General features: G+C 55.7%; 3 protein-coding genes across 3 annotated transcripts; all 3 read right to left on the bottom strand.

The window, feature by feature from the left end:
- Positions 1-413: 413 nt before the first annotated feature.
- LOC141751760 (adenylate cyclase type 10-like) lies at positions 414-3024 on the bottom strand. Its single transcript, XM_074609124.1, has 5 exons — positions 2809-3024; positions 2533-2572; positions 1812-2047; positions 1408-1418; positions 414-423 (listed from the first exon to the last, which is right to left on the bottom strand). The coding sequence occupies exons 2-5, from the start codon at positions 2570-2572 to the stop codon at positions 414-416; spliced, it is 297 nt and encodes a 98-aa protein (XP_074465225.1). The 5' UTR covers positions 2809-3024.
- A 674-nt stretch (positions 3025-3698) lies between these two features.
- On the bottom strand, positions 3699-6263 carry LOC141751575 (adenylate cyclase type 10-like). Its single transcript, XM_074608640.1, has 3 exons — positions 5895-6263; positions 5089-5214; positions 3699-4047 (listed from the first exon to the last, which is right to left on the bottom strand). The coding sequence occupies exons 1-3, from the start codon at positions 5956-5958 to the stop codon at positions 3782-3784; spliced, it is 456 nt and encodes a 151-aa protein (XP_074464741.1). The 5' UTR covers positions 5959-6263; the 3' UTR covers positions 3699-3781.
- A 4197-nt stretch (positions 6264-10460) lies between these two features.
- LOC141751759 (adenylate cyclase type 10-like) lies at positions 10461-24995 on the bottom strand. The gene is made up of 10 exons (XM_074609123.1): positions 24969-24995; positions 21727-21834; positions 19750-19900; positions 13468-13506; positions 12920-13063; positions 12389-12594; positions 11856-11949; positions 11461-11549; positions 10700-10891; positions 10461-10586 (listed from the first exon to the last, which is right to left on the bottom strand). The coding sequence occupies exons 1-10, from the start codon at positions 24993-24995 to the stop codon at positions 10461-10463; spliced, it is 1176 nt and encodes a 391-aa protein (XP_074465224.1).
- Between the last annotated feature and the right edge of the window lie 254 nt (positions 24996-25249).

Raw genomic sequence — 25249 nt, 5'->3', positions numbered from 1 at the left:
CACGGCCTCTACAACGGCATCTGCACCTGCAACGGAATGGGCGGTGGTATCTCTGATGGTATCAGTACGGGTGTCCCTGCCTGTATTGGTGCCGGCGTCTGTGAAGGTCTCTGTACGGTGCCTGTGTGCCCAATTGTACCTGTGTCTGCGTCTGTGCTGGCATCTGTCTGTGTCCTAAGTCTGTGCGTGGCGGGAGTTCTGCTGTCCAACAGGAGTCCAACGCCCTGTCCGTGTTGGCCTTCATGTGCGCTGCCAGGTGGGAGAACCTCCGTCCGCTGGAAGTGCCCTCCAGGCTGAAGAGGCGCTCCAGTAAGGAAAGGCAGCAGCTCTGCTGCAGCAGCCAGGCCAGCCTCTTCATCCTGCTGCACGAGAGAAACTGCTGGGCCCAGAGGCTCTCGCTGTACAGCGCTAAATCAGACAGGGCTGGGGGAAAGCAGGGCGGCGGACAAGCCAGTCGCACCTCCTGGGAGGAAAGGGAGCTGATGGAGAGGAAGGGGGCAAACAAAGCAGTGCCGCCAGGGGAAGCTGACCGCTCAAGAGGGCGCGTTGGCGCTACAGCGCCCGGGGGCCCAAGCAAAGCTGGGAACCGGCAAGAAAAGGGTTATCGCCCTCTGAGCTTCCTCACTCTCACACCTCACCCCCACCCACTGCTCCTTCCCCGTCTCCTGAGCCCTGCCCCTCGTCAGCCTCTACTCCCTGTTTGCAGCTCTCTGTCCCCAGCCACCACCAAGGCCCTGCCGCCGTCGACGCGTGCCGGCAGGCACAGCCCCGGCTGTGAGCTGCTTTTTACCCAGGGGGGAAGGAGCGTGCAGGGGGGAGGGAGTGTGGGGCTCTGTCGTTCCCCATTCCACCCGCACATCGCTCCTTAACCCCTCGGTCCTGTAAGGGCCATGCGTCAGGTCACGTGTGGCCTCAAGCCCAGGCAGGTCTGGGACCAGGTAGGAAATGGCTCTTCCTCCCCTGGGTTCTCAGTTCTGTTCCTTACCGGCCCTTCTGCAGAAGGCAGGCTGCTCTTCTCACGTAAGCGACACAAGGCAACTTTTCCACCTGAGCCTTGACAAAGGCGCCAAGGAAGGTCTCGGGGAAGTTCCTTCTGAGCAAGCTCAAAGCCTCCCTCATCATTTTCTCTGCCAGCTGAAGGCGTTGCATACACCAGCAAACCTGCAGAGGAAAAGGGAAACACCCTGATCTGCTCGAGTCGGCCAAGAGACTGCCGGAGTCTGCCGGTGGCTTGTGATGCCAGGGATAGCCCCTGCAGCCGGGGAAAGCATCCAGCTCCATCCCCCAGGACATCCCTCCAGACCTCCCCATCTCTTTACCTCCCCTTTGAGGCTGAAGAAGGTGGCCTCTTCAAAGCAGGCTATCGCAGTGGCTTTCATCTTCCTCAGGACCTCCGCTTCGTTCAGCTTCATGAGGGCCTTTGCGCAAGCACAGAGAGAGCAGGCGAGCGTGATGCAGAGCCCATGGCCGGCCTCGTCCTCCCCTGTTGCCTCTGGCATCTGTCTTAAGAGGGCCCGTTTCTCCCCCTGCTGATGCCCGCCCCAACTCAGTCACGCCGGCTCAGAGCACAGGCACCAGTGCTCCTTCAGATCCCCTCCCTGCTAATTCCCCTCCTGCTATGGGCACGGTGGCCTGTGTCTCCGTCCACAGAAGAGGCAAGCCGGAGGAAGAAGTCAGGCTCTGACCCCAGCATGTCCCTTCCAAGGCCCCGTCAAGGCATGCCCTATTGCAGCGGTGAAGTTGTCCTGCCCAGAGCCAGCTGACTGAGAGGACTCCGTGCACGGTGGGCGCTGGCGAGCGAGGCAACTCACCATGTAGCTGTTGGAGACGTGCAGGTAGGCAGCAGCACACTCCAGAAGGTAGTAAAAGGCTCGGTCGGCATCGCCCATTGCCACGTAGTGGCGAGCCAAAGGCACAAGCACCGATTCCACGATGGCTCGGCATTCACACCAGTGTGTGCCGTTGTGCTGCCTGTCGGTCTCGTCGGGCAGCTCAGTTGTCTGTTCGCCCTCTGGCAGAAGCCGCTCCGCCACACTAGTCAGAGGACCTGTCCCCAGGGGAAGAAGAGAGCAAAGAATGCACAGGCATCACCTACACTGGTCTTTTGCCCCACAGAGAGGCCATCAAAAGCCCTTTGTTCAAAAGAGAGCGCGAGCCCACGGGCAGGCATGACTCCTACAGCTGCTTTGTAGCCAGGGAGAAGACGACAAGCTGGGCTTTCTGTCACCTCCCCCAGGCAAACCACCTGGCTCCCTTGTGGTGGCTTTTCGCCTGCAGATTTTGTAGCGCTCCTCTCGAGGAACTGGAAAGCAAGGCCTGCTCCAGCGTAGTGTGACCATCACTAGGAGCCCACGGGCTTCCTCCAGCACTGTCTCACCTCCGTGGCCATCTCTTCCCAGCTCCCACCTCACAGAAAGCCTCTTCCTTAAGCTAGAGTCACAACCGGCAGGCAAATGCCAGCGCTTCCTTGGTCTCCTCTGGAGACCCCTGAGGCCCCTGCCTTTACAGAGAATCAAACCCTTGTCTGCTCACCCGGTTTCCGCCTCCGTGAAAGCCTGCTGCTCTGCGGCATCTGCAAAGAAAACAGGGGGTTAGACACCTCCTCGCCTGCCCCAGGGGAAGAGCTGCTCTCGCTCTCCCACTGGGCTTCAAGGACCCTTGCGAGGGTGCTGACACGCTGAGCAAAGTCTGCGGTGGTTGTCCTCAGCTCCTGGGCTCGTCCCCGGCAGACCTCCTCCCAGCCGATCCCCAGCATACACCCCTGGGCTCCTGGAGGGCCCGGGCTGTGGAGCACGGTGCACAGCGTACCCCCAGTGGCGTGGGTCCTATCCTGCTTCAGCTCTTCTCCAGCCAGCACCAAGGCCTCCCAGCTGCATGAGTCGCCTCCGTCGGCAGGGTCCCGACAGCTGCCTCCGTCCTGGCTGCTGGTGACGGCGAAGTGGTGGAAGGCGACAAACTCCCCTTGGCCGCAGCTCTTGCATTTGTGCGCGTGCTACTCCAGGAAGGCGGCACACTTGCCTCGCAAGGCGACTCGCTGCCTCCCGGGCCACAGCTCGTACGCAGCCTTCTGCAGCAGCGGGACGCAGAAGGCCAAGACGCCAGGCTGCTGCTCCTCGGTCCTCGTGCTGGGAGAGGGCCTCTGCACGCCTGCAAGGCAAAGGGCCTCGGCATCAGCCCCAGCTCAGGGCCGTCGCAGCCGGGGCACGAGAGTCATGCCTTGGCGTGCACCCTTGCCAGCCAACCAGCACTGCTGCATACCGAGCCTTGCAGCACGGGGCAAAAGGGCCCAGCTTGCCTTGCTGACGCTAGCCCAGCCCCGCGGACACAGCGCTCAGCTGCGCTCCAGGCAGGAGCTGGGCATGTCACCACCAGCCCAAGCAAGCCCCGTCCAGCACTTTCTCCCTGCTCTTGGCAAGGCAGTCCCCAGCCTCCTGAGCTTCCTCCTGCGCCACAGGGGAGTCAAAGCTGAATAAAAGCCCGTCAAGGGCCCCGGGGCAACCTGGAGAGCATCTTTGATCAGGTGGCTGGGAGAGGATGTCAGGGGCTCCACACGCCCTCCCGTGCCTGTGCTACGAGCAGCACTCGGGATGGCACTTGGTGGGAACCTCCCTCCAGCGCAAAGCTAGCGGGCTTTGAGACTGACCCGTAAGGTCTTTGAACAACCCATCGCAAAGAGCCGTGCCTGCCTGAGCCCCAGCCACCCCTCACAGCAGGGGAAGCGCACCATGCCCTGGGGAGCCCTGCCGGGACACAGCTGGGAGCTCCCTTGTCCACCTGCCCGCTACCACTTACTGCTCTCCACCTGCGAAGAGGTGGCTGGCCCCTCGGTAGGATCTTGCACATCTTCTGGCACCTCTGTGTTTTTCAGCCACCTCAGGATGTTGTCGCTCACCAGCTCGTCCAACGAGGAATTCATATGGGTCCTGAGGCCAGTGGGAAGGATGTGCAACAGGAGCTGGGTGGTAAACACCGGCCCGATGATGGCTGCAAACTTCACAACCATCCGCGTCAGTGGCTGCATCCGATCCAGCTGAGTCAGCGCAATCTCTGTCAAGAAGAAACAACACGTCTCTCTTGCCTCTTCCCCATGCTGAGGCTGGAGAGGCTGGAAAGTTTCAACCCATGAGATGGGGTAGACTTTGGCCTCCTCTCCTTGCGGCTGCACCTACTGGGCAATCGCAACCCAGGGTAGGCATCTTCAAACTGGCTCCGCTCCTGATGGAATCGCAGGCCATGAGGCCTGGGGAAAAGCCAGATGCTCAAACAAATGCTCCCCCACCGAGGGCAGGGAGGGCAGGACCCAGCAGGTATGCGCATCCCATGATGTGCCCTACCAGATCTGGAGTAGGCTTTTGCCCAACAGCACACACAGAGAACTTTCCCCACATCACAGGTGGACACAGAGCTCCCCACAACGCTTGCCTTAACTTGGCCAGACAATACTATTCCTTTCTCTTGGTTTTCTTTTTTTTTTTTTTTTTTTTTTGGACAAAGCCACTTCACAGCAGGAATACTTTAGCATGATGTCTCTTCACAATTCATAACAAATGTCTATGGCCAGAGAGGAGGGACACTCATTGAAAGCTCCCCCATCCAGCTCCCCTGGCTACAGGAGGATTTCCATGCCGATCCGCAGAAAACAAAAAACCAAAACAAAACGAAAAAAAAGAAGAAAAAAGAGAAGGATTTGGTTTGGATTAAGTGCCTTGAGACCAGCATTAGCTGGGGAACTTAAAAAGAGAACAGCAATACAGATGCTGCGTCAAAGTTGGGACAGAGGCAAGTCAAAGCCTTTTCCCAGCAAAGTATTTGTTTTGGTGAGAAAAGGGAGCCATTTCAGTGTTGCACGGATAACCTTTTCTCTCCTACCTGCAGACGGAGAGCAGCCAGCAGGCTCACAGGAGGGGAAAGCGGCTGCCTGCAGCCCCAGGCCTGTTTCTGGTGGGACCGGAGCCGCCTTCCCAGCAGAGCCCCCACGCTGAGAGGGTGACTCTGCAGCACACGGATGCCCGGCCTCCCTCCAGCCCCTGCCCCGGGAAGGAGCCCCAGCACAGCCGACAGCCGGCAGAGCGGCGCTCGGCTCCTTACCTTTCAAGGGGATGGGCAGCGCGGTGTTCTCCAGGGTCACGCCTGGCCTGAGGAGGCAGACCCTCCCGTCATTCCGCGCCTCGGAGCTCCAGGTTGCCGCGAGGGATGAAGCCTCGGCTGCAGATGCTGGGCGGAGCAAGAGAGCACCGATAAGGCAGTTCGCAAAGCGACTCGCAGCTCGCGAGCGCTTCACGATTCACTTGGGATGGGACAAGTCGCCCCTGACATGGTCCAGTGCCTGCCCTGAATGTGGTGGTCATGAAGCAGAGCAAAACAGTTCCCACCAGTTCCCAGCCAGGGAAACTGCTGGTGCTAATGCAAGACGTGGCCTCAGTCCTGGCTCTTCCCAAGGCCGCGGCACTCTGGCTGGCATTGCTCTCTCGGATGGCATTACCACCGTTTTCTTCCGTTACCGGCACTCTTGTGGGGATTTATGGTTTGGCATTCAAGTTTCCTGGGCTCGTCCCTCACCTCAAGCTGGGGTTTGTTCTCAAGTGAGCTAGCCTTTGGCCAAGCTAAACTGCATGCCCATTGGAATGCCTAAGAAACACCACAAGCACATGTGCTTCGGAAGGATTTCCCCTGTGTTTTAGCCCCACAACCCCCGCCCCAAGAATGTAGGTCCCTCCGAGCCACCAGAACTCACTGCCCCTGCTTTGCCTGTCCCAACAGCAAGGCGCGCAGGAGCCCACACCTCCGCCAGACCAAGATCCGACTCTGCCCAGAGCCATGGGGGAACAACGGGGCAAGACTCTGCTGTGGAGAACACGCCACAGCAACTCGCTAGTCGCAGCCAAGGTGCTTACTGATCAGGCTCTCCCAGTTGTCCTTTGCTTTTCCAGACTGCCTCCGGGTGCAGAACTGGAGCATGTCGTTGGCACGAAGGCAGCGCAGCAGCTCCTCGCAGTAATATGGGATCCCTGAGCTGGTTCGGATCAGGAACCTGCACAGGAGCAGACCCGTCGGGGACCAGCACAAGGAAAGTAAGGTGAAACACAGTTCAGCTGGGCGGCCAGTCACTCAGGCATACCAGGGTAGCCAGCATCTTCATCACAGCTACGCCTCACTTTGGAAAGGGATCGTCCTCCCACTGCCTTGGGATTTTGTGCCCCCTGAACCCTCCAGCCTTTGCCGAAGTCCACGGGAAAAGAATTGCGGACAATGCCCAAAGCGCAGAGCAGCGAGCCCTGCCTTTCTTCTCCTCAGGAGCCTGGAGAGGATGGACCTCTGCCCCGGGGAATCTCCCCCACAGCCCAGCCACCCAGACCAAGGCCTTTTCTGTTCACACCCAGACACAGCTGGGCTCAGGACTCTTCCTCCCTTCCTCCCTGTGCAGCAGCCAAGGCTGACACCTCCCAGGCTGGGTGTCTTGGGAGTTGCCCGCTCTCAGCGCACACCCACCAGGGTGAGGCATAACAAGCCGCCCACGCCTGGCACTCGCTAGAGTCCGGGATGCTTCTAGCGGCCCTGCGCTCCCTTGCCTGGGGGCCTGATTCCCTACCACGGTCAGCAGAGGTTCAGGCCCTCAGGAAGAGCTCCCCTGCCTCCAACTTACCTCACCAGATCCCTGGGGATGCTGACCACTCCGAGGTCCTTGCAGACTTTCTGCATCACAACTGAAGCTTTCAGCTTGTCCAGATGAAGATAAGTGATTTTCTGGGACGTGGCGTTGTCTGCTGCGGCTTTGCGAAAGCTCTCGGTTGTCTCGTAGCCTGGGGCTAAGCTCATGACCATGAAGAGGGAGACCTTCTGGAGCACGGGTGACATGATGAACCAGGAGTCAGGGTCGATGAAATGGGCATTGTCGATGACAAATATGCCAAAATCTCCTGTAAGGGTCTGAAAAAAAGCAGGTTGCTCTGAGGGGAATCCAGTGGATTCTCAGCTGTCTTGCAGGGGACGAGATTTAGCCTCCGTCTCTTGAGAGGATGCTCTGAAGTCTCTCCCCAGCCACTTTCCCGCTCGGAAGCTTACTGACTCTTTGAGACTGGAGGGTCATACCTAACATCACTTGCCCTGCAGAAGGAGGGAGCTCGGGCAAGGGAACCCAGAAGACATTGCTCCTCCTCCAGGGCACACTTTACGGGAGGAAAGTCCTCGGGTGTGTTTGTGGGGCTGCGGGGGGAAGTGGGGGGGCGAGGGCTTTCTCGGGCTCTGACGGGCCATGACCCAGGTGCGCAGTCATCCCGCCTGCTCACACCTCAGTGGTACAGAGCCCGCAGACGGCAGGGTTTTTCCTTCTCTGACCCAGGGGGAAGGAAGGAGAAATGCTCACCTTCTCCAGCACTTTCACCCGAGTCGAGTGCAATTCCAGTCTTCTTTGAGTTTCATCCATCTCGCGAACATTGTCCGAAATGGGGAACTGGCCAGAAAAGCAGAGTCAGGGAGAAACACGGCTCCGGGGCTCGGCACACCTACCCAGCACGCAAGACCGCAGAGCCCACCGTCTCTGACAGCCTCAGCACCTCACCTCTGCCCAGCACAGGGGCAGGGAGCCGCAGCGGGGACTCCACCCAGAGCCTAAAGCAAAGGCCCTCTGCTGAGGGTCTCTGCAGAGCTGGGGCTTGGGCTGAGCCGGTTCTCTGGCTGTGGGAATCGTGGGCTGGCTGGGGCAGACCCCTCGCACAGCGGTGACCTCGGCACGAGGTCAGGAACAGCCTCTCTCCAGTGCCACTTCCAGGGTGCCGAACAAGGCACCGGGCACTGCGGATGCGGCGCAGGACACCAGCCCCACAGACAGGGAGCCCCCTGGGCCCAGGCATGGCAAATGCACACTGTGACCCCCGCAATGCCCACCCCGGAGCTAAGGCACTCCCAGCAGCGTGCCCACTCAAGGTCAGACCCAGACAAGCTCAGGAGAGGCCTTCTTAACGTCCACAGGGGCCTCTGGCTCTCACCTTGACACCGAAAATGTCATTGAGGAGGCAGTAGCTGCTCTCTTCGATTGTCCCTTGCAGCTTTGTCTTCAGCACGCGCTGCCTGTCGCCGCGCGATTCACAGTCCTGGAGGCCCAGGGCCCTGGCCATCAGCATGCGGATGGCAGAGAAGGGCTGCCTCGTGTCGATCTCCAGCAGTTCCAGGGCAACCACCCTGCGGTGCAAAAGCAAAAGGCACTGAGATTCCCCACAGCCCCAGCCTTCTAAGACAAGAGGGGCGGAGGTGCCCTTTGGGGGGAGCTCTTCAGCCCCCCATCTCCAAGCGCTTCCCACAGAAGGCCAAGCTTTTCCCTCCTCGTACGAGAAAGGGCACAGAGGGGCAGTTGCTGCCAAGCCAGCGGGAGAGCCGGGTCCAGAGCCTGTGTCTCTGCAGCGCCGGCCTAGGTCTCCCTACGTGCCCCCTGCAGAGGAACTCACGGGGCTGAGAGGCAAGAATGGAGCAAGTGGTGGGTTTGCCTTTGGGCTCCAGACCTTATCGGTCTGCCTGCCAGAGCACAGGCCCCCGTGCTCCTCCTGGGAAACACGCCGAGGGCGAGCAGGGCTTCTGAGACAGGCAGCCCTGCTGTCTCTGGGGTCTGGAGTGGGATGAAAAGCACTGAGCTTGGGCTCTTTCCTTCTATCTGCGCCTGACCCAGGGGTGAAGGAGGAAAGGCCGTGGCTCCAGAAGCCACCTCCAACTCCCCAAAGAGGCAGAGGCGGGAGCGGAGCACGCAGGTGCTCCCAGGCAGTGTCTCCAGGAGGCTCTGTCGGGAGGCTGCAGTCCAAGGGCCAGGTACCCTGGCAGAGGGGCTGGAGCGTTCCACGGCTGTCAGGGGATGGGCAGGGGCAGCGTCCCAAAGCTACAGGTGGAAAACCTGTACCTGTGGCCAGCATCCTGGCCTAGAGAGGCCAGTTCAGCAAGTAAGTGGCTCTTTCCACAGCCCATCGTGCCCTCAACCGCCAGGATGTTCCTTTGGCCTGAATCCCTATAGGCGTTCAAGCAGCTGACAAAGAGGTCAGTCTCCTGCTTCCGACCTGCGAAGACAAACCAGAGAACGAGCTGCTGGGGGCGTGCTGAAAAGCAAAGAGCCGTCCCTTTTGCGGGCACCCTCCACCGCAGCTTCCCTCCCCGCTACCACATCGGCCAGCCTGCCGGCACCCAGGCCTCCTTCCCACCTGCTTGTCCACGCTTGGGCACCTCTGCCTTCCTCAGAGCAGTCACGGGGCCACCTGCTTGCCTGCCCCGCAGCGCAGCCCCCTCGCCCTCTCCCCTATCCCACAGGCACGGAGATTCTGCCGGCCCCATGCGACTCCCCGCAGCGATCCAGCACGAGACTGTAAGGGATGACTGCAGCCGGTTCAGGCAGCTGCGTCCCAAACAGACTCAAAGCATCTCCTCGCTGTGCCGTGAGCTGCACAGCACCTCCCAGTAGCTAAGGCAGCGTCGTCAGTCCCGTTCTGGTTTGGTCCGGGCTACAGTTAATTTTATTCAGCAATAGCCTGTACAGGTCTATGTTTTGTATTTGTGACCAAACATCGCTGTTGATAACACAACCAGGTTTTAGTTATGGCTGAAGAGCGCCTGCGCAGCATCGAGGCCTTTTCCATTGCTCGCGCTGCCCCGCTGGCAAACAGTCTGGGGGTGCACAAGAAGCTGGGAGGCGGCACAGCCGCCACAGCCACCACAGCTGACCCCAACTGCCCAAAGGCCTATTCCAGACCATACAACGCCGTGCTCAGCAAGAAAATCCGGCAGAAAGGAGGAAGGGGGGACGTTCGGAGTGATGGCATTTGTCTTCCCAAGTCACCGTCACACGTGATGAAACCTTGCTTTCCTCGAAATGGCAAGACGCCTGCCCGCCCATGGGAAGCAGTGAATGAATGCCTGATTTTGCTTTGGGCGTGTGTGCAGCTTTTGCTTTCCCTATTAAGCTGTCTGTGTCTCAGCGCACCAGTGCTCTCACTTTAACCCTTCCGATTCTCTAACCCATCCCACTGTGGGGAGCGAGTGGCTCTGTGGGGCTGAGCTGCCAAGCGGGGTTAACCCACAACAGGGCCCAAAACATTCGGCAAGACCCCGAGTGAATACAAGGGGCAGGGGCAGAGCATGTGCAGGGCCACAGCCCTCTTGTGAGCAAAGAGAGAGGGAAGAAGGTGCCCGCCATGTCACCGCCTGGCGATGACAGCCACTTGGGATCAGGTGGCTGGGCCCCATCCCCGTTCATGGGGCAGTGGCCCAGAAGGGCCTGCCTCTGGCCGCAGCGGCCTCTGGCCCTCACGAGGGCTCTTTCCAGCGCGGTGGCCAGCAGAGTGTGCTTGGAGTTGCCTGCACCTCTCAGGGCACTGCCTCCTTCCTGCCAGGGACAAGGGAGAGCAAGCTAGAAGGCACATCTCTTTCTGTGAAGCCCCCTTGCGCCGTCCCAGGCAGCATGCACCCCGCCGACCCCCGCCACACACTCACTCTCTTTCCTCGAGCATGGTGGAGCACGAGTCGAAGATCTCCAGAGCACTCTGCAGGGCGTGAAGGCTCTCGCAGGGCAGCTTGTTTCCAGGGAGTCCCAGCACGCAGAGGAACGTGCAGCCCTGCCCAGGACAGATGTGGAACATGTTGCTACAGCGCCTAAGAGGGAGTCTCTCCCTCGCGCTCACTGCCCACCCTCTGGCGCTGGGGGAGGCCACCGTTCCCCCCCACTCACTTTATCACACAGGAGGACTTTGTTGATGTGGCCCTTGTGAGGAGAGAGGATTTCTAGCATCACCCTGCTGGCCTCCTTGAGGACGGTGCTGAGATGCACCGAGCTGGTACCTGCAGCAAGCTGCAGCTGGACAAAGATGCAGGTGACTGGCCGTAGCTCAGAGAGGAGATCCATGGGCAGTCCTGCATCGAGCTGGAAGACAAGAGCACGACGGCTTCACCAGCCTGCTCTCCCGGGCTCTTACTGCCCACACCAGTACCGAGGGAGCGCAGGCGTGCTGGCGATAGCGGGTAATAGCAGAGGAAGGGATAAATCCTCCTCTCGGTGCAAAAGGGCGGGCAGGCCGCCCAGCCTGCGGCAGGCAGACGCCGAGTCATAACACAAATGACAAAGGAGAGAAGGCTGCTCCGCTAACACGCCATCTGGGGACCGGTACGGACATGAGGGGAGACCCTCAGGGATGCTCCAGGGACTTCAGGGGAATCTCCCCTTTATCCCACCGTCGTGTCCGCGGCACACCCAGAACCATAGCCACGGAAAAGACAGAGGGACAGGAGTCCTCCTCCTGCCACCCATGTCTCTCTGAGGACAACGCAGACAATGGTGCAGCACCGGTGCCCCTGGGCTCAGTTTCCCTGCGTTGTCATCGCAGGGCGCATTTTCTTTGATTGGTCTGTTCCCGTAAGAGCTCCATCTCTGCAAGGCACCACTTCTTCTGCCCTCCGAAAATGCAGCCCCCAGCAGCGGTGGCCTTGCCGTACCTTCCCGAGAGCAGCGACTGGTATGTACTTCCTAAGCACATCCTTGGCGTTCAGGTCACTGGGCAAGAGAAGAGTAGGCCTCATGGCACCTGAGGAGAGAAAAGGCAGGTGGTCGCTGGGTGGACGGGACTACGAGCTGTTGCAAAGCAGGGCCTGGCCCTCGAAGTGGGGGAGAAAGAGTCTTCTGCGCTTGCTCATGTTGCCACCTCCAGATGCTGAGGGCAGAGCTCTCCCCTGGAAGGAGGAGGCGGCAGCAGCCACCGCCCTGGGAGGCCCAACAGCTTGAGTGCTAACGGACAGAGGGAAGAGGGAGGAGGTGGTTCCTCTCTGGCCCCTGAAGCAGCAAAGCCCCACCTTTCGGGACAATCACAGAGCAAGGGGAAGTGGGCACTCACCTTCCCTTTTTGAGCGGTGTCTCACTGGGTCTTGTACGAGCTTGCGTAAGGCGTCTTGGCATTCGGACCAAGGCATCGGATCCATGCCCGTCACCTGAAGACACACAGAATGAAAGCACTGCCACTGGCCTCCCCAGGACTCCCAGGGGACAGAGCCTGCCCTCCACCGTCACTGCCCAGAGAAGGGGAGAAGTAGCCCACCTGGCTGGATGGGACAGCAGTGCTTCCTCAGAAGCACCGGAGCTGGACAGCCATTCTCCAAGCATGCCCATCTCCAAGCAACCACAGCTCCATGGCCCACAGAGGACATTGCTGCTGGGGCTCAAACCCTCCCAGCGCCTCCTGACCCCTCAAAGCAAGAAAGCCCAGCCCACGGTTACCCTTGAGATGGAAGGACAAGACCTTCCCCTGCCTGCCCGCTTTCCCACCTACAACTCTCTCCACATTCATCTCCTCAGCCTTCCAACACCTCCCTCCTTCATGGCCAGGCCCAGGCCCTCAGAATGGCTCTCGAGGCCAACCCATCCACCTGCCTGCACAGCTCTTGTGCCTGCGAGATGCTTGATCCTCAGCCGGTGCTGCTCACAGAGCTCCCAGCAGGTGGCCGAGAGGACAACTTCACCTGCACCCGCAACCTCTTCGGCGTCACGAACTTCAGCCAGGCACGGGCCAAAAATGCAGAAGTGTTGCCAGCTCTCATCTCCGAAAACCGGGAGGCTCATGGTCCCTGCAGAGATCCCTGGGGAGAAGGAGAAGCAGAACTGACACAGGGAACATTTGGAACTCCACAGCCCCCAGCATCTCGGCTGCTCAGAAGCTCCTCTGAAGCCCAGCGGGGAGAGGGGCATTACGGAGGGGTAAAGCGTCCTCCCTCCTCCTCGGGGAGACGCTGACACGATTCCCTAAAACAGGCGTCTAGAAATAGACGAACCGAGTTGACATTGAGAATGTGTTGAGTGCGCCAGGCGTCATCCCCAGCTGCCTGCCCCAGAAGCCCAGCAAACCAGAAGCACCCTGTGGCATGGCAGAGTGCCACACAGCTGCGTCTGGCACAGCGCCCGTACCTATCTTCAGTTGGATCTTCTGCCCCACATCTGTGTCACGTCTTCCGTACTTCTTCTGGATCTGCTGGCTACAGTGCAGCACCAGGCTGATGGTCCTGGCCACCTCCTGGGGTGGTGTTCTCCACAGCACCAGCACAGCATCTCCTGGGGAAAGGGAGGGAAGGTAAAGGCTCTGCTGAGACCTGACTCTCCCCGACCTACGGTCTGGTTCTGCAGAGACAGCAGAAACCAGCTGCCGTGCGGAGGAAGATGGGCTTGTGGGAGGCCATCATCCTGGAGGACTGTGTCCTGGGCACCGGGACACCTCTCCTATCCCGGGCCAGCCACAGCAGCAGACGGCTGGCAGCGGTGACACCCCCTGTCCCGAGCGCTCCTCTGCAGCTGCAGCACTGGAGAGAGGGCACTGCTGGAGGGGTGCGTGCGTGGCCAAAGAGCTGGCTCAAGGCGCTGCACAGAGCCTCTTGAGAAGGAGCGCAGAGCAAACGGCCGCCACGGGAGTTAAATGCTACAGCTCAGTGCCCGATGTCATCGCCCCCCCAAGAACCTACCAGCAAACTTCAAGATGTCTCCTCCAAAAATCAGGAACTCTGTGGACAGAGGGAAGAAAAGGCAGAGTCATGTGGACTTCCAGAAGCCACCGAGCAAGGCCCTCTGCCTGGGGGGAGCACCGGGGCAAGGGTGCACTGTGGGGCACAGCTCAGGAAAGCACCGCTCCGGCCTCTCTCCCAGGCTCATGGTGGTCACAGCCCTTGTACCCCGCACAGCAGGCAGGGAGGCAGGGCCTCCAGATGCCACCAGACCTCAGAAAGGTGAAGGCTGGAAGGTACCTCTGGGGTCCATCTGGTCCAACCCCGCTGCTCAAGCCCGGCTGCACAGAGCCAGCTGACCAGGACGGTGGCTGATGGTTTCCGAATAGCTCTAAGGAGGGAGACTTCACAAGCTCCCTGGGCAACCTCTGCCAGTGCTCAGTCACCCTCACAGTCGAAAAGTGTTTCCTGATGCACAGAGGGAACCTCCTGTTCCACTCTGGGCACCACTGGGGAGAACCTGGCTCTGTCCTCTTTGCACCCTCTCTTCAGGTTGTAGGCACGTTTCTAAGGTCCCCCCCGCAAGCCTTCTCTTCTCCAGGCAAACCAGGCCCAGCTCGCTCAGACTTTCCTCATAGCACAGACGCTCCAGACCCTGGAGCACTTGCTGGATGCCCTCAGCCTGCTCTGGGCCCTGACGCAGCACTGAGACGGCTGTTCACGCCAGAGGCACCGAGGTGGCTGCTGAGAAAGTGGGTGCCTCCTCGGCCGCAGCGGGGAGCAGAAAGGACCCGCGCTGGTGCTGACCCGCCAGCAGACCCTGGCTGCGCTCGCTGTTCCTCACAGAAAGCCCCAGCCCTTCCAAGGAGGCAGGACCAGGCTGCCTCCACCCTCCACCATCACGGCCCGATGCCACACAGTCCTGCAGCACGGCTCCTACCCTCCAAAATGTTGCACAGGTACTCATTGAGCGTTTGCGCCAGCTCATCAGTGCCTCTGTCCACGCCGCTCCTCTGCACGAATTTCTCGGTCAACGCAGTGAAACCTGGAACAGGGACATCCAGAAATCAGGAAATGCCCATGTGGGCCAAAAGACCTGGCAGCAGTTTCCGCGATGCCCGGCCCGAGAGCCTGTAGGGGACACCTTCCCGTGCCAGCTCCGCACTGGTGGCAGCCGTGATGGACCGCCCAAGGTCACCCATCCCGCTCTCTGTGGGCATCCCAGCAGAAGACCTCAGCAGTGACAAGATGACCACTCTGTCTGAGGGGCTCCAAAGGGCCTGCTGTGTCCCCACATGGCTCATGTCCGTGGCTGCTCCTCCCTGCTCCCCCCACCTGAGATATCCGCAAAGAGCAGCACTCCGTGGACACTCTGAGCGGTGTCGTTGCTCCTGAGGGAGCTATCAGCAAGGAGCGAGGGGAGGAAAGCGACTGCTTTCTGCAGGTCCCCGTAGTGACGATTCCTCTCCCAGGCAGAAGCCATCGTCAGCGCCCTGTGGCACACGGGGTACCTCAGGAGAAGACGGCCGTGCCCAGCCGGGAGGAGGACGAGGACCTCACTGCACAGTGCAAGCTGCACACTGAGCCCGGGGCCTCTGTGTGGGGCGACTAGCCCTCCGCCTTCCCGGGGTGGTCACAGTCACCAGGCGGTGGCCTCCTCTGCAGGTCATCGCTTGCCCGGCAACTCACCTCACGCATCACAATCGGCTCGCAGTGACATCTTCCGTCTGTCACCGCCATTACCCGGTGTCCTGCTGTGAGCGACACAGCACTAACTTCTCTTGTAATGCTGGGGAAAACTGCACTTCTAGAACTCTCTTGTCTGAATTTGGGAAAATATGTACTTCATAGCCAGCTAGCCTATGTGGGATTAGCGGTCTCGGTGCTTTTAAGCCTTCCCAGGTGTAGAGATGAGGACTTGAGGCACTTGACGCAGGCTGGCCCACAGCATTAGTTCATACCACGAAATAATTTCATACCATGAAATAATTTCATCCTTAGAGAGAGAGCTTTTTATTTTCGTCTCCTTCTAGATACAGAAATTAATATTATTTTTCAATAGCTATCAAAAGAAGAGCTTGTTCTCTATTTCAGTGCCTCACACCCAGAGTTACAGGTTTGAACGTTTTTTAAACACTGCGACCCCCGCCCAACTTCCAGACATTTTGGGGCCGTGACCCACCTCTTTTGGGGGGAACTCAGCATAACCCGCACTTCCCCCCTCGCCTGCTCCTCCGCCGTGTGGGCCGGGGGACGGAGAGACAGGGAGAGACGAGGTGGGCGGAGGGGGAATGGTGGGGGTGGCAGAGCCGGCAGTACCTGGCCATCCCGGCCACCGCCGTCTCGCCCCAGCAGGCCTTTGCTGCCGGCCAGAGCGGCCTGGAGCATCGGCGAGCCGTCCTGGCGCCGGAGAACATGGGCCACATTCTCTCGGCACTCGCTTTCCCACCCCGCCTCCAGAGCCAAACTGCTCAAAACTCATCCCTTTCTATGGAATTTAAAAAATCACTCAGCGCTGCAACATCCCACTTCTTTTTCTTTGTTGAAAAGGAAACAGCCCCCAGGTTTTCTGCTGAAAAACTCCCAGTCCTCCCAGCTGGCAGGGCTGCCGCTGACTCCAGCCTTACTGGGAGGCCCGTCTTCGTTTCCGGAAGGCAGCCGGTTTCCCTTTGGAATCGTTAAGGGCTAGATAAAAACGTTCCTTTGAGGTTTATTTTGAAAAATACAAGCCTTGAGAAGCCCAAGGAGAATGTTCCCACACGCCTTCTGCTTTGGGGACAGGAGTTTATCGAGGCCCAGACCTGAGGATTGGTCCTTTCAAGAGAAAAACAGAACCAAAATATAGATTATTTTTCTTTCCACTGGACATGAATATTCAGCAAAAATTAAACAAAGTCATCAAAATCTGGTGACTCGGAAACAAAAAAAATCAGCCTTTTTTATAATGTTGGGAGAGACAAGATGCCTTTCTTTCCATTTCCTTCCTTCAGCTAATCAAACCCTCCATGTTCCCTCCCAAATGCCATGTTAATTTATGCAAATAAGCACCAATTAATAAAATAAACATGCAACGGGTGCTTTAAATACGACCGAGATGCCTTGCCCAGAGCAAGGACTAGTCCCTGCAGAGAGCGAGCAACCAGTGCTCCCCCAAACTGACCGTCGAGTCACAAGGTCTCTCTTGTGTCTAGAGATCCAGCCGTGGTTGCTACCCGGTCGAAGGCTGCTGTTAAAAAAACTGTGGGCACCCAGACAGAGGCCCCACGCAAACATATGGGCAGCCAGGCCTCTGGCTGCAAAGAGTGCCGGAGCCTGGCACTCGCCATGGAGGGCAGCAGAGACAACACTTGTGTAAGACGTGAACAGGTAAATGATCTGCTCATTCTGGTGGCTGAGCTGAAGGAAGAAGTGGAGAGGTTGAGGAGTATGAGAGAATGCGAGAGGGAGAGTGACTGGTGGACCCGCTCCCGGAGAGAAAGGGAAGAGGGTGAGGCCCCACACAAGTCAGAGGACCCCCTCCCCTCTCGTCACCAGGCAATAGGAGGGGATCGCAGAGACGAGGGGGAATGGAAACCGGTCCCTGCGCGGGGAAGCAGGAGAATGCCCTCCCGGCCCCTCCCACCTTCCCAGTTACCTTTGCAGAACAGATATGAAGCCCTGCAGGAGGAACTGGCTGTTGGAGAGGAGGATGATACACCCAGGCCAGGAACGTCAGAAAGACCAAGTCGCCATGGACCCAGCATCACAGTTGGCTCCAAAAGGAAAAGCAGACGGGTCATTGTGGTGGGTGACTCTCTATTGAGGGGGGTGGAGGGGCCAACATGCCGTCCAGACCCACTTCACAGGGAAGTCTGCTGCCTCCCTGGGGCACGGGTCAGGGATGCGTTAGGCAAACTTCCGGCCCTAGTAAACTCCTCTGACTACTACCCCCTCTTAGTATTTCAGGTGGGTAGTGACGAAGTGGGTAGGAGGAGCCCAAAATCGATTAAAAGAGATTTTAGAGCCTTGGGGCGACGGCTTAAGGGGTCAGGAACACAAGTTGTATTCTCCTCTATCCCTTCAGTGGCAATCATGAATGAGGAAATTAACAGGAAGAGGCAACAGGTCAACTCGCGGCTCCAGGACTGGTGTTACTGGCAGGGCTTTGGGTTTTTTGATCACAGGCTGCTATATGAGTCACCTGGCCTGCTGGTGGCAGGTGGGACGCACCTGTCCCAGAAGGGGAAAAGAATTTTGGGGCAGGAGTTAGCAAGGCTCATTGACAGGGCTTTAAACTAGATATGAGGGGGGAAGGGGAGACAACTGGGCCTGTCAGGAATAAATCCAAGGGAGGCATGCCAGGGCTTGAAGGATGGTGGGCTAGCGAGGACTCTCACTCTGACATTTCATTGGAGAGAAGGGATAGACGCTTAGAAATCATGGAAGCACCTGAAAGGGGTCTGGTGGGAAATGGGGCCCACACTCGCAAAAAGGTGCTGGAGTCATTAGCACATCTGAAGTGCATCTATACCAATGCACGCAGTATGCGCAACAAACAGGGGGAGCTTGAAGCCATGATGCACCAGGGAAACTATGACACAGTGGCTATCACAGAAACGTGGTGGGATGCCTCACATGACTGGAGTGCCACAATCGATGGCTACAAGCTCTTCAGGAGGGACAGACAGGAAAGGAGAGGTGGAGGAGTGGCCCTGTATATTAGAGAATGCTACGAGAGCTCAGAAATCGAGTATAGTGATGACGGGGTGGAGAGCGTTTGGATTAGGTTAAGGGCCGATAAAGCTGCTATCGCTGTGCGAGTCTGCTATAGACCTCCCAACCAAAGCAGTGAGGCGGACGAAGCTTTCTATAAGCAGCTGGGGGAAATCTCGCGATCACTTGCCGTTGTTCTTGTGGGGGACTTTGACCTCCCGGATATCTGCTGGGAATACAGCACAGCTGAGAGGGAACAATCCAGGAGGCTCCCGGAATGTGTGGAAGATAACTTCCTCACACAGCTGGTAGGTGAGCCCACCAGGGAAGGTGCCCTCCTGGACCTGCTTCTTGTGAAGAGGGAAGAACTTGTAGGGGAAGTAAAGGTTGGTGGCCGTCTAGGGCACAGTGATCGTGAGATGATCGAGTTTCTGATTCTTGAGGAAACAAGGCGAGGGGTTAGTAAAACTGCCACCTTAGACTTCCGGAGGGCAAATTTTGACCTGTTCAGAAGACTGCTGGACAAAGTCCCTTGGGGAGGCTGCCCTGAAGGATATAGGAGCCCAGGAAGGCCGGACGTACTTCAAGAGAGAAGTCTTAAAGGCACAGGAGGAGGCTGTCCCTGTGTGCCGAAAAACAAGTAGGCGGGGAAGGAGACGGGCCTGGCTAAATAGGGACCTTTGGCTGGACCTCAAGAACAAAAGGAGAGTCTATGACCTCTGGAAGAGGGGGCAGGTCTCTCATGAAGACTGTAAGGATATAGCGAAGCTATGCAGGGAGAAAATTAGGAGAGCCAAAGCGCAGCTCGAGCTCAACCTAGCTACAGCTGTTAAGGATAACAAAAAATGTTTCTATAAATTCATTAACAACGAAGGGAGGATTAGGGAAAATCTCCCTCCCTTACTGGATGCAGAGGGAAACATAGTCACAAAGGCTGAGGAAAAGGCTGAGGTGCTCAATGCCTACTTTGCCTCAGTCTTTAGCAGTGGAACTAACTGTTCCCTGGGCACCCAGCCTCGTGAGCTGGGAGACAGGGAGGGGAAGCTGCACGAGGCCATCGCAATGAAAGAGGAAGTGATCTACGACCTGCTACGCCGCTTGGATGCGCACAAGTCTATGGGACCGGATGGGTTATATCCAAGAGTGCTGAAAGAGCTGGCAGACGTGCTCGCCAAGCCACTTTCCGTGATCTACCTGAAGTCATGGCTGACTGGGGAGGTCCCAATGTGTGGGAGGATTTTTAGTACAAAGGGGTCATCCTGTGAACACTCCAAGCACCGAAGAATTGTTAACAACTGTGTAGGCCTTGTAAGTTTGAAGGTTATGTGAAAACATTGTAGCGGTGTTAGAAATGCTGAGACAAACAAGATATGAGAAAGTGTGCTGAACTCAGCGTGCAAAATGCAGAACTTCGCCCAGGATATAGGAGGGGTGATTGTTCGCGTGGACAGATGTTTTAAGGCAATTATAATATGTTGCTTACTGCATGTACAGCTCATGCAACCAATCAGCAAATTGTCGGCGCGTGATGCGGAATCAGAATGTCTATAATAACTGAGCTATCTGTGCAATAAAGTGGCATTAACCTGATCATATTGGTCGTGGTGTTACTGTCCGAGCCTTCTGCGTCGACAAGTGGCGCCCGAACAGGGACCCTCAGATCGGTGTTGGGATCAGCGAATACCCGATGAGCAACCAACGGACGGAGGGGGCAGAAGAAGCCGGTCGATAGGTGAGTGCTGCCCCGGCACTCGGGAAGACGCTAGCGCATCAAGTTAGGGAATCTCACTCTGGCCAAGCGAGCGGCCGGGGAGGAGATGTGGTCTATGCACTCCAAAGAAGAAGAGGCGGTAGTTAAGCTCCTCCAACATATACTCTCTACGAGAGGACTGAAGTATGATACGCCTACCTTGAAGGCGCTCTTAGCATGGGCGCGGGATAAAGGACTTATCCCCACTGTTGCTGCCGCTTTTGCTCAAGATACGTGGGCTAAAATAGGAGCGGTGTTGTGGGATGAAGTAAGTAAAGGATCCAAGGAGGCACAGAAACTCTCCACCGTGTGGAGGTTAGTATCAGAGACTTTGAAAACAATGCAGGCAGAACGTGCTGCGGCCGCCTCTGCCTTTGCAGCATTAACACCCAGAGTTAAGGATGTTTCCCCCACGAGCCTTTCTTTTGGGGGATCGCCAGAAGCTGTCGTCCCTCAACCCCGGGGCTGCAGAATAACACCGGGGAATGTAGTGAGTCATGCCGTTACTGCCCCGAGCCAGCCTACTCCCGCTACAGACCCTCTTGAGATGCCTGTTTATGAAAGTGGAAAAGAGGAAGAAACTACGTTTCCTCCTCCCCCTCCCAAAGACACTGTTGTCGAAAGTACCGAAGGAGACCGCCCTGAGGATTCCAGGGATCAGCCAACGCCGTACCCTCCTCTGCCGCCCTCTACTCCGCCATCACCTGGCAGCAGCACTAGAGTACCACCTGGTGGACTGACAGACCTTCAGTTCTGGGAGTTGTTAAAAAAGTTGGAAGCGTTGGAAGCTCGTCTAGACGATCAATCCAGTTCACGAGCTCCTCCAGCTTACCCTGCTCCTTTGCCACTGCCTCATCATGCCTTGTCGTGGCCGCCATTGTCGGGATTTGAGGGGCATGGGGGAGCGGTAGGAGGGGAGGAAGGATTGAAAAACCGATGGAGGGGAGAAATTAGAGACGCGGCAATTGAGGGCGTGTTTCTTGAGCCTATGGCGTTTCCGGTGTTTGCTAATGCTGGGGGTGGAAAGGATTGGGAACCGTTTGATTGGAAATTGTTAAAGGAGGCGAAACAGGCTGTTAGTTAATATGGACTAGGCTCTCCCTATACTAGGGCTATAGTGGAGCATTTATTTACTGCAAATTTACTCACACCACATGATTCAAAGCAGATTTCTCAAATGTTGCTCACCCCTTCTCAGCAGTTGCAGTTTTTCAGTGTGTGGCAGAACCTATGTGATCAGGCTGCTGCCACCCGGCGTCCTCAAGGTGATCCTTTGTATGGGGTACAGACACAGATGTTAATGGGGACGGGACCTTACGTTCGAACTGACTGGCAAGCTAATTTTGCTGTGGAGGTTTTGCAACTCAGTCAACAGCTAGCTCACAGGGCTTTGTTGGGGATTAGAGGGGAAAAAAACCCTCCTGCTTTTACAAATGTTCGCCGAGGACCTACGGAGCCTTGTTCTGGGTTTGTTGATAGATTGCATGCAGCTATTTCTGCTCACCCTGACCTTGATGAGACCATGAAAGCTAAGTTTTTAGACTTACTTGCTTTTGATAATGCGAACGATAAAACCAAGAAAGCTCTTGGTACCCTACCTCGAGGCAGTACCACTGCTCAGCTGCTGGAAACAGCAGAACGGGTGCTTTCCCAAGAACAGGCTACGGTTATGGCTGCTGCTGTTGGAGCAGCGGTACGTCCGTTGGTGCAACAGCAATCAAAAGGAAAATGTAATAATAATGATAAGAAATGTTATAATTGCGGAAAATCAGGTCATTTTCGTAAAGAGTGCAGAAACGCAAGTAAGGGACAAGCGAGTGGGCAAGTAAGCTCCCCACGTCAGAGTGGAGGTAGATGGTGTGTGAATTGTCGAAGCGCCACCCATAATTCTGCGGAGTGTAGGCGATCGGGAAACCGGGTACCAAGCGCGATGCATCCTCCTCGCACTATGACACAAGTACAGGAGGCGGTATAGGGTGCCTGGACCGTTGCGCCACCGCCACTGCAGGAAGCGTGGGAATGGACCTGGCAACAGCAGTAGATACCACTTTAGTCACAACGGCGGTCACTCTAATTGATTCAGATCAACGAGGACCGCTGGGCCATGGACTGAGTGCTCTGTTAATTGGGCGCTCCTCCGTGTCCCGTCAGGGCATTTTTATTGTACCGAGCCTTATCGATGCTGATTATACAGGGATTATAAAGATTATGGTATATACGCTGACCCCCCCGATTACCATTCCTCAGGGGTCAAAAATTGCACAATTGATATTATTTCGATTAATGGTCCCGAGGTCGCTGCCAAAACAGAGGGGTGCCGGAGGTTTTGGCTCAACAGGGTCTCCTGATGTCTTATTAGCTATTGATATTGCACGAGGCAAGCCTGAAGAAAAGGTGGTTGTGACGCATCCTTCAGGAACGTCTATTACCCTGACTATGTTGATAGACACAGGTGCTGATGTTACGATTGTGCCTATTTCTAGCTGGCCATCAGCGTGGCCCCTTGCTCCTGCTGCGACGAGTGTAGTCGGGGTAGGGGGTCCACAAAGGACAATGATCAGCCAAACTTTAGTTTCTTTTACATTTATGGATGGAACCGTAGTCTCAGTCAAGACATACGTGATGCAGCTACCTGTCACCTCGATAGGTAGAGATGTGCTTTCTCAGCTTGGGGCTCGACTTGTGACATGGCCTTTTTAGGAGCGGTCACGGTCGAGCAGCCAACATTGAAGCTCACCTGGACCACTACAAGTCCTGTGTGGGTGGACCAGTGGCCTCTAAAAGAGGATCGGCTGCATATTGTTCAAATGTTAGTACAGGAACAGTTGGAGGCAGGTCATATTGTACCCTCAACGAGCCCTTGGAATACCCCTATTTTTACTATTCCAAAAAAAATCAGGAAAATGGCGCCTATTACACGATCTCCGAGCCATTAATGCGGTAATGCAGGAAATGGGGGCATTACAGCCAGGTTTACTATCACCTGCGATGATACCAAAAGAATGGAACTTGTTTATTGTAGATTTAAAAGACTGTTTCTTTACTATACCGTTGCATCCGGAAGATGCAGAAAAATTTGCCTCTTCCGTGCCATCAACAAATAAGAAAGAACCAGCTAAGCGGTATCATTGGGTTGTTCTGCCACAAGGAATGAAGAATTCTCCCACCTTGTGTCAAATGTTTGTGGCCTGGGCCTTACGTCTGTTTAGGGAAAATAATCCATTTTTGCTTGTATATCATTATATGGACGATATTTTAGTGGCAGGCCCAAATTTGGATGTTGAAGCAACCTTGAAGGAGTTAACTGAAACCATAGAGCAAAAGGGTCTGAAAATTGCTCCTGAAAAGGTACAAAAGAATGCACCATGGCACTATTTGTGTTGGATTATTACTCAAAGTACTGTTAAGCCTCAAAAGATTCAGCTAACGACCAAAATTAAAACTTTAACGGATGTACAGAAATTAATAGGAGATATTCAATGGGGGCGATCCGTATCCGGTATCACCAGTGATGACCTGGCTCCTCTGATGTCATTGCTAGGCACCTCTACACAGGCTGAAGTTTGTCGGCAACTCTCACCAACTCAAGAAAAGGCTTTAGATTTCATTGTTCAAAAAATCATGACTGGGTGCGTGCAACGCTTAACAGGAGTTCCCCTACAATTGATTGTGATAAATTCTGGGTCTGGCAGAGAACATTTGATAGGTTTGTTAGTACAACAGGTCAATTGTACGGTGTCTATAATAGAATGGGGTTTTCTATCTTACCAACCTAAGAATACTGTCTGCACTCGTATATAAATGTTTGCAAACCTTATTATAAAGGGCAGACGTCGTATCGTTGACTTAACTGGACATGAGCCAGAGGTTATATATGTTCCGATTACCCAGAGTTATCTGGATTGGCTTCTCTCTTCCTCAGAGGTTTTACAATATGCATTAACGGATTTTTCCGGACAGATAACTAATGCCTACCCACCAATGAAACTTTTGCCATTAATTCGAAATCAAACTTTTGAAGAGACTCCACGACGTTCGAATTCTCCGGTGTCTGGACTCACGGTATTTACAGATGCCAGAAAGAAATCAAAAAGGGCGGTGGTTACCTGGTGCCTTAACGGACAATGGCACTCCAAAGTACTAAATGGTGTTTTACAAGATTCTTTACAGACTTTAGAACTACGGGCAGTGGTGTGGGCTTTTCAAAACTGGCAGAATGAACCGATTAATGTTGTTTCAGATTCTATGTATGTGGTCGGTACTGTTATGAGACTGGAACGATCGATGCTTCGATCTCTTCAAAATTCTGTCTTATATCAGTTATTGTTACAATTGTTACATTTGTTAAATCAGAGAACGTATCCTTATTTTATAGTGCACATACGTAGCCATCAGCCTGATTATGGCCTGGCCATTGGTAATAATCGTGCTGACCATTTGGTTGCAGCAACCTGGGAGAACCGTCAAACCAACTTATTTGAACAAGCTCGAGTGTCTCATGAATTTTTTCATCAATTGGCTAGAGTATTAGCAAGGCAGTTTAATTTACCTATTTCTGAGACATGTGGTATTGTGCAATCCTGTCCGGATTGCCAAGGGACTGGTTTTGGGCTTGGCCTAGGCGTGAACCCACGTGGGTTGCATTCCTTGCAATTATGGCAAATGGATGTTACCCATGTTCCTGAATTTGGAGGGCTCAAATATGTCCATGTAAGCATTGACACCTATTCGCACGCCATCTGGGCCACAGCACAAACTGGAGAAATGGCCAAACATGTTATTAAGCATATGTGTGCAGCTATAGCAGTTTTGGGGGTACCCCAGGAAATTAAAACCGATAACGGACCTGCCTATGTTTCTCAACGATTTGCTAAATTCTGTACTCTATGGGGTATACGTAAACATACTGGAATTCCTCATTCTCCCACGGGACAGGCCATAGTCGAGCGTGCACACACTACGCTGAAGGCACTTTTGCAAAAACAAAAAGGGGGAGAAATTACCTCTTCTTCTGCAGAACGCCTTGCAAAAGCTTTAGATGTATTGAACTGTTTGCGGTTAACTGGAGAACGTGACTCACCTCCAATAGTGATTCATCACATGTCATTACGGTCTGGTTTGCAAGCAACCACACCAGGACGGGTACAGTATAAGGACTGGCAATCAGGGCAATGGAAGGGTCCAGTGGAGATAAAAATGATTGGTCGCAGATATGCTTGTGTTTTGACAGATCAAGGTCCAAGATGGGTACCAGCACGTTGGATTAAGCCGTGGAGGGAACCTAAAATGCAAGAGAGTGGAACGCGAGACGGTGATATGACCACGTGAACTCACCACTCTGGCTCTCGCAGGCTTGGCAAC

This window comes from Larus michahellis, chromosome 15, assembly GCF_964199755.1.
Source record: "Larus michahellis chromosome 15, bLarMic1.1, whole genome shotgun sequence".
NCBI classification, from domain to species: Eukaryota; Metazoa; Chordata; class Aves; order Charadriiformes; family Laridae; genus Larus; species Larus michahellis.
Note: the sequence above shows the minus strand (reverse complement) of the source record. Positions and strands in the feature narration are given on the sequence as shown.

What these genes read in the sequence shown, in the direction of transcription:
- LOC141751760 (XM_074609124.1), bottom strand. Translation starts at nt 2,572, where the DNA reads ATGCCGCAGAGCAGCAGGCTTTCACGGAGGCGGAAACCGG. An exon ending in TTCACGGAGGCGGAAACCGG is followed by an intron (nt 2,048 to 2,532) that starts GTGAGCAGACAA and finishes CCCTGGGGACAG; the next exon opens with GTCCTCTGACTAGTGTGGCG.
- LOC141751575 (XM_074608640.1), bottom strand. Translation starts at nt 5,958, where the DNA reads ATGCTCCAGTTCTGCACCCGGAGGCAGTCTGGAAAAGCAAAGGACAAC. An exon ending in CAACTGGGAGAGCCTGATCA is followed by an intron (nt 5,215 to 5,894) that starts GTAAGCACCTTG and finishes TGCTCCGCCCAG; the next exon opens with CATCTGCAGCCGAGGCTTCA. An exon ending in GCTGCCCATCCCCTTGAAAG is followed by an intron (nt 4,048 to 5,088) that starts GTAAGGAGCCGA and finishes TCTTCTTGACAG; the next exon opens with AGATTGCGCTGACTCAGCTG.
- LOC141751759 (XM_074609123.1), bottom strand. Translation starts at nt 24,995, where the DNA reads ATGACATGTGATGAATCACTATTGGAG. An exon ending in CCATCTACCTCCACTCTGAC is followed by an intron (nt 19,901 to 21,726) that starts GTGGGGAGCTTA and finishes TTGATGCGCTAG; the next exon opens with CGTCTTCCCGAGTGCCGGGG. An exon ending in CGACGCAGAAGGCTCGGACA is followed by an intron (nt 13,507 to 19,749) that starts GTAACACCACGA and finishes CTCTGTCCACAG; the next exon opens with AGTTCCTGATTTTTGGAGGA.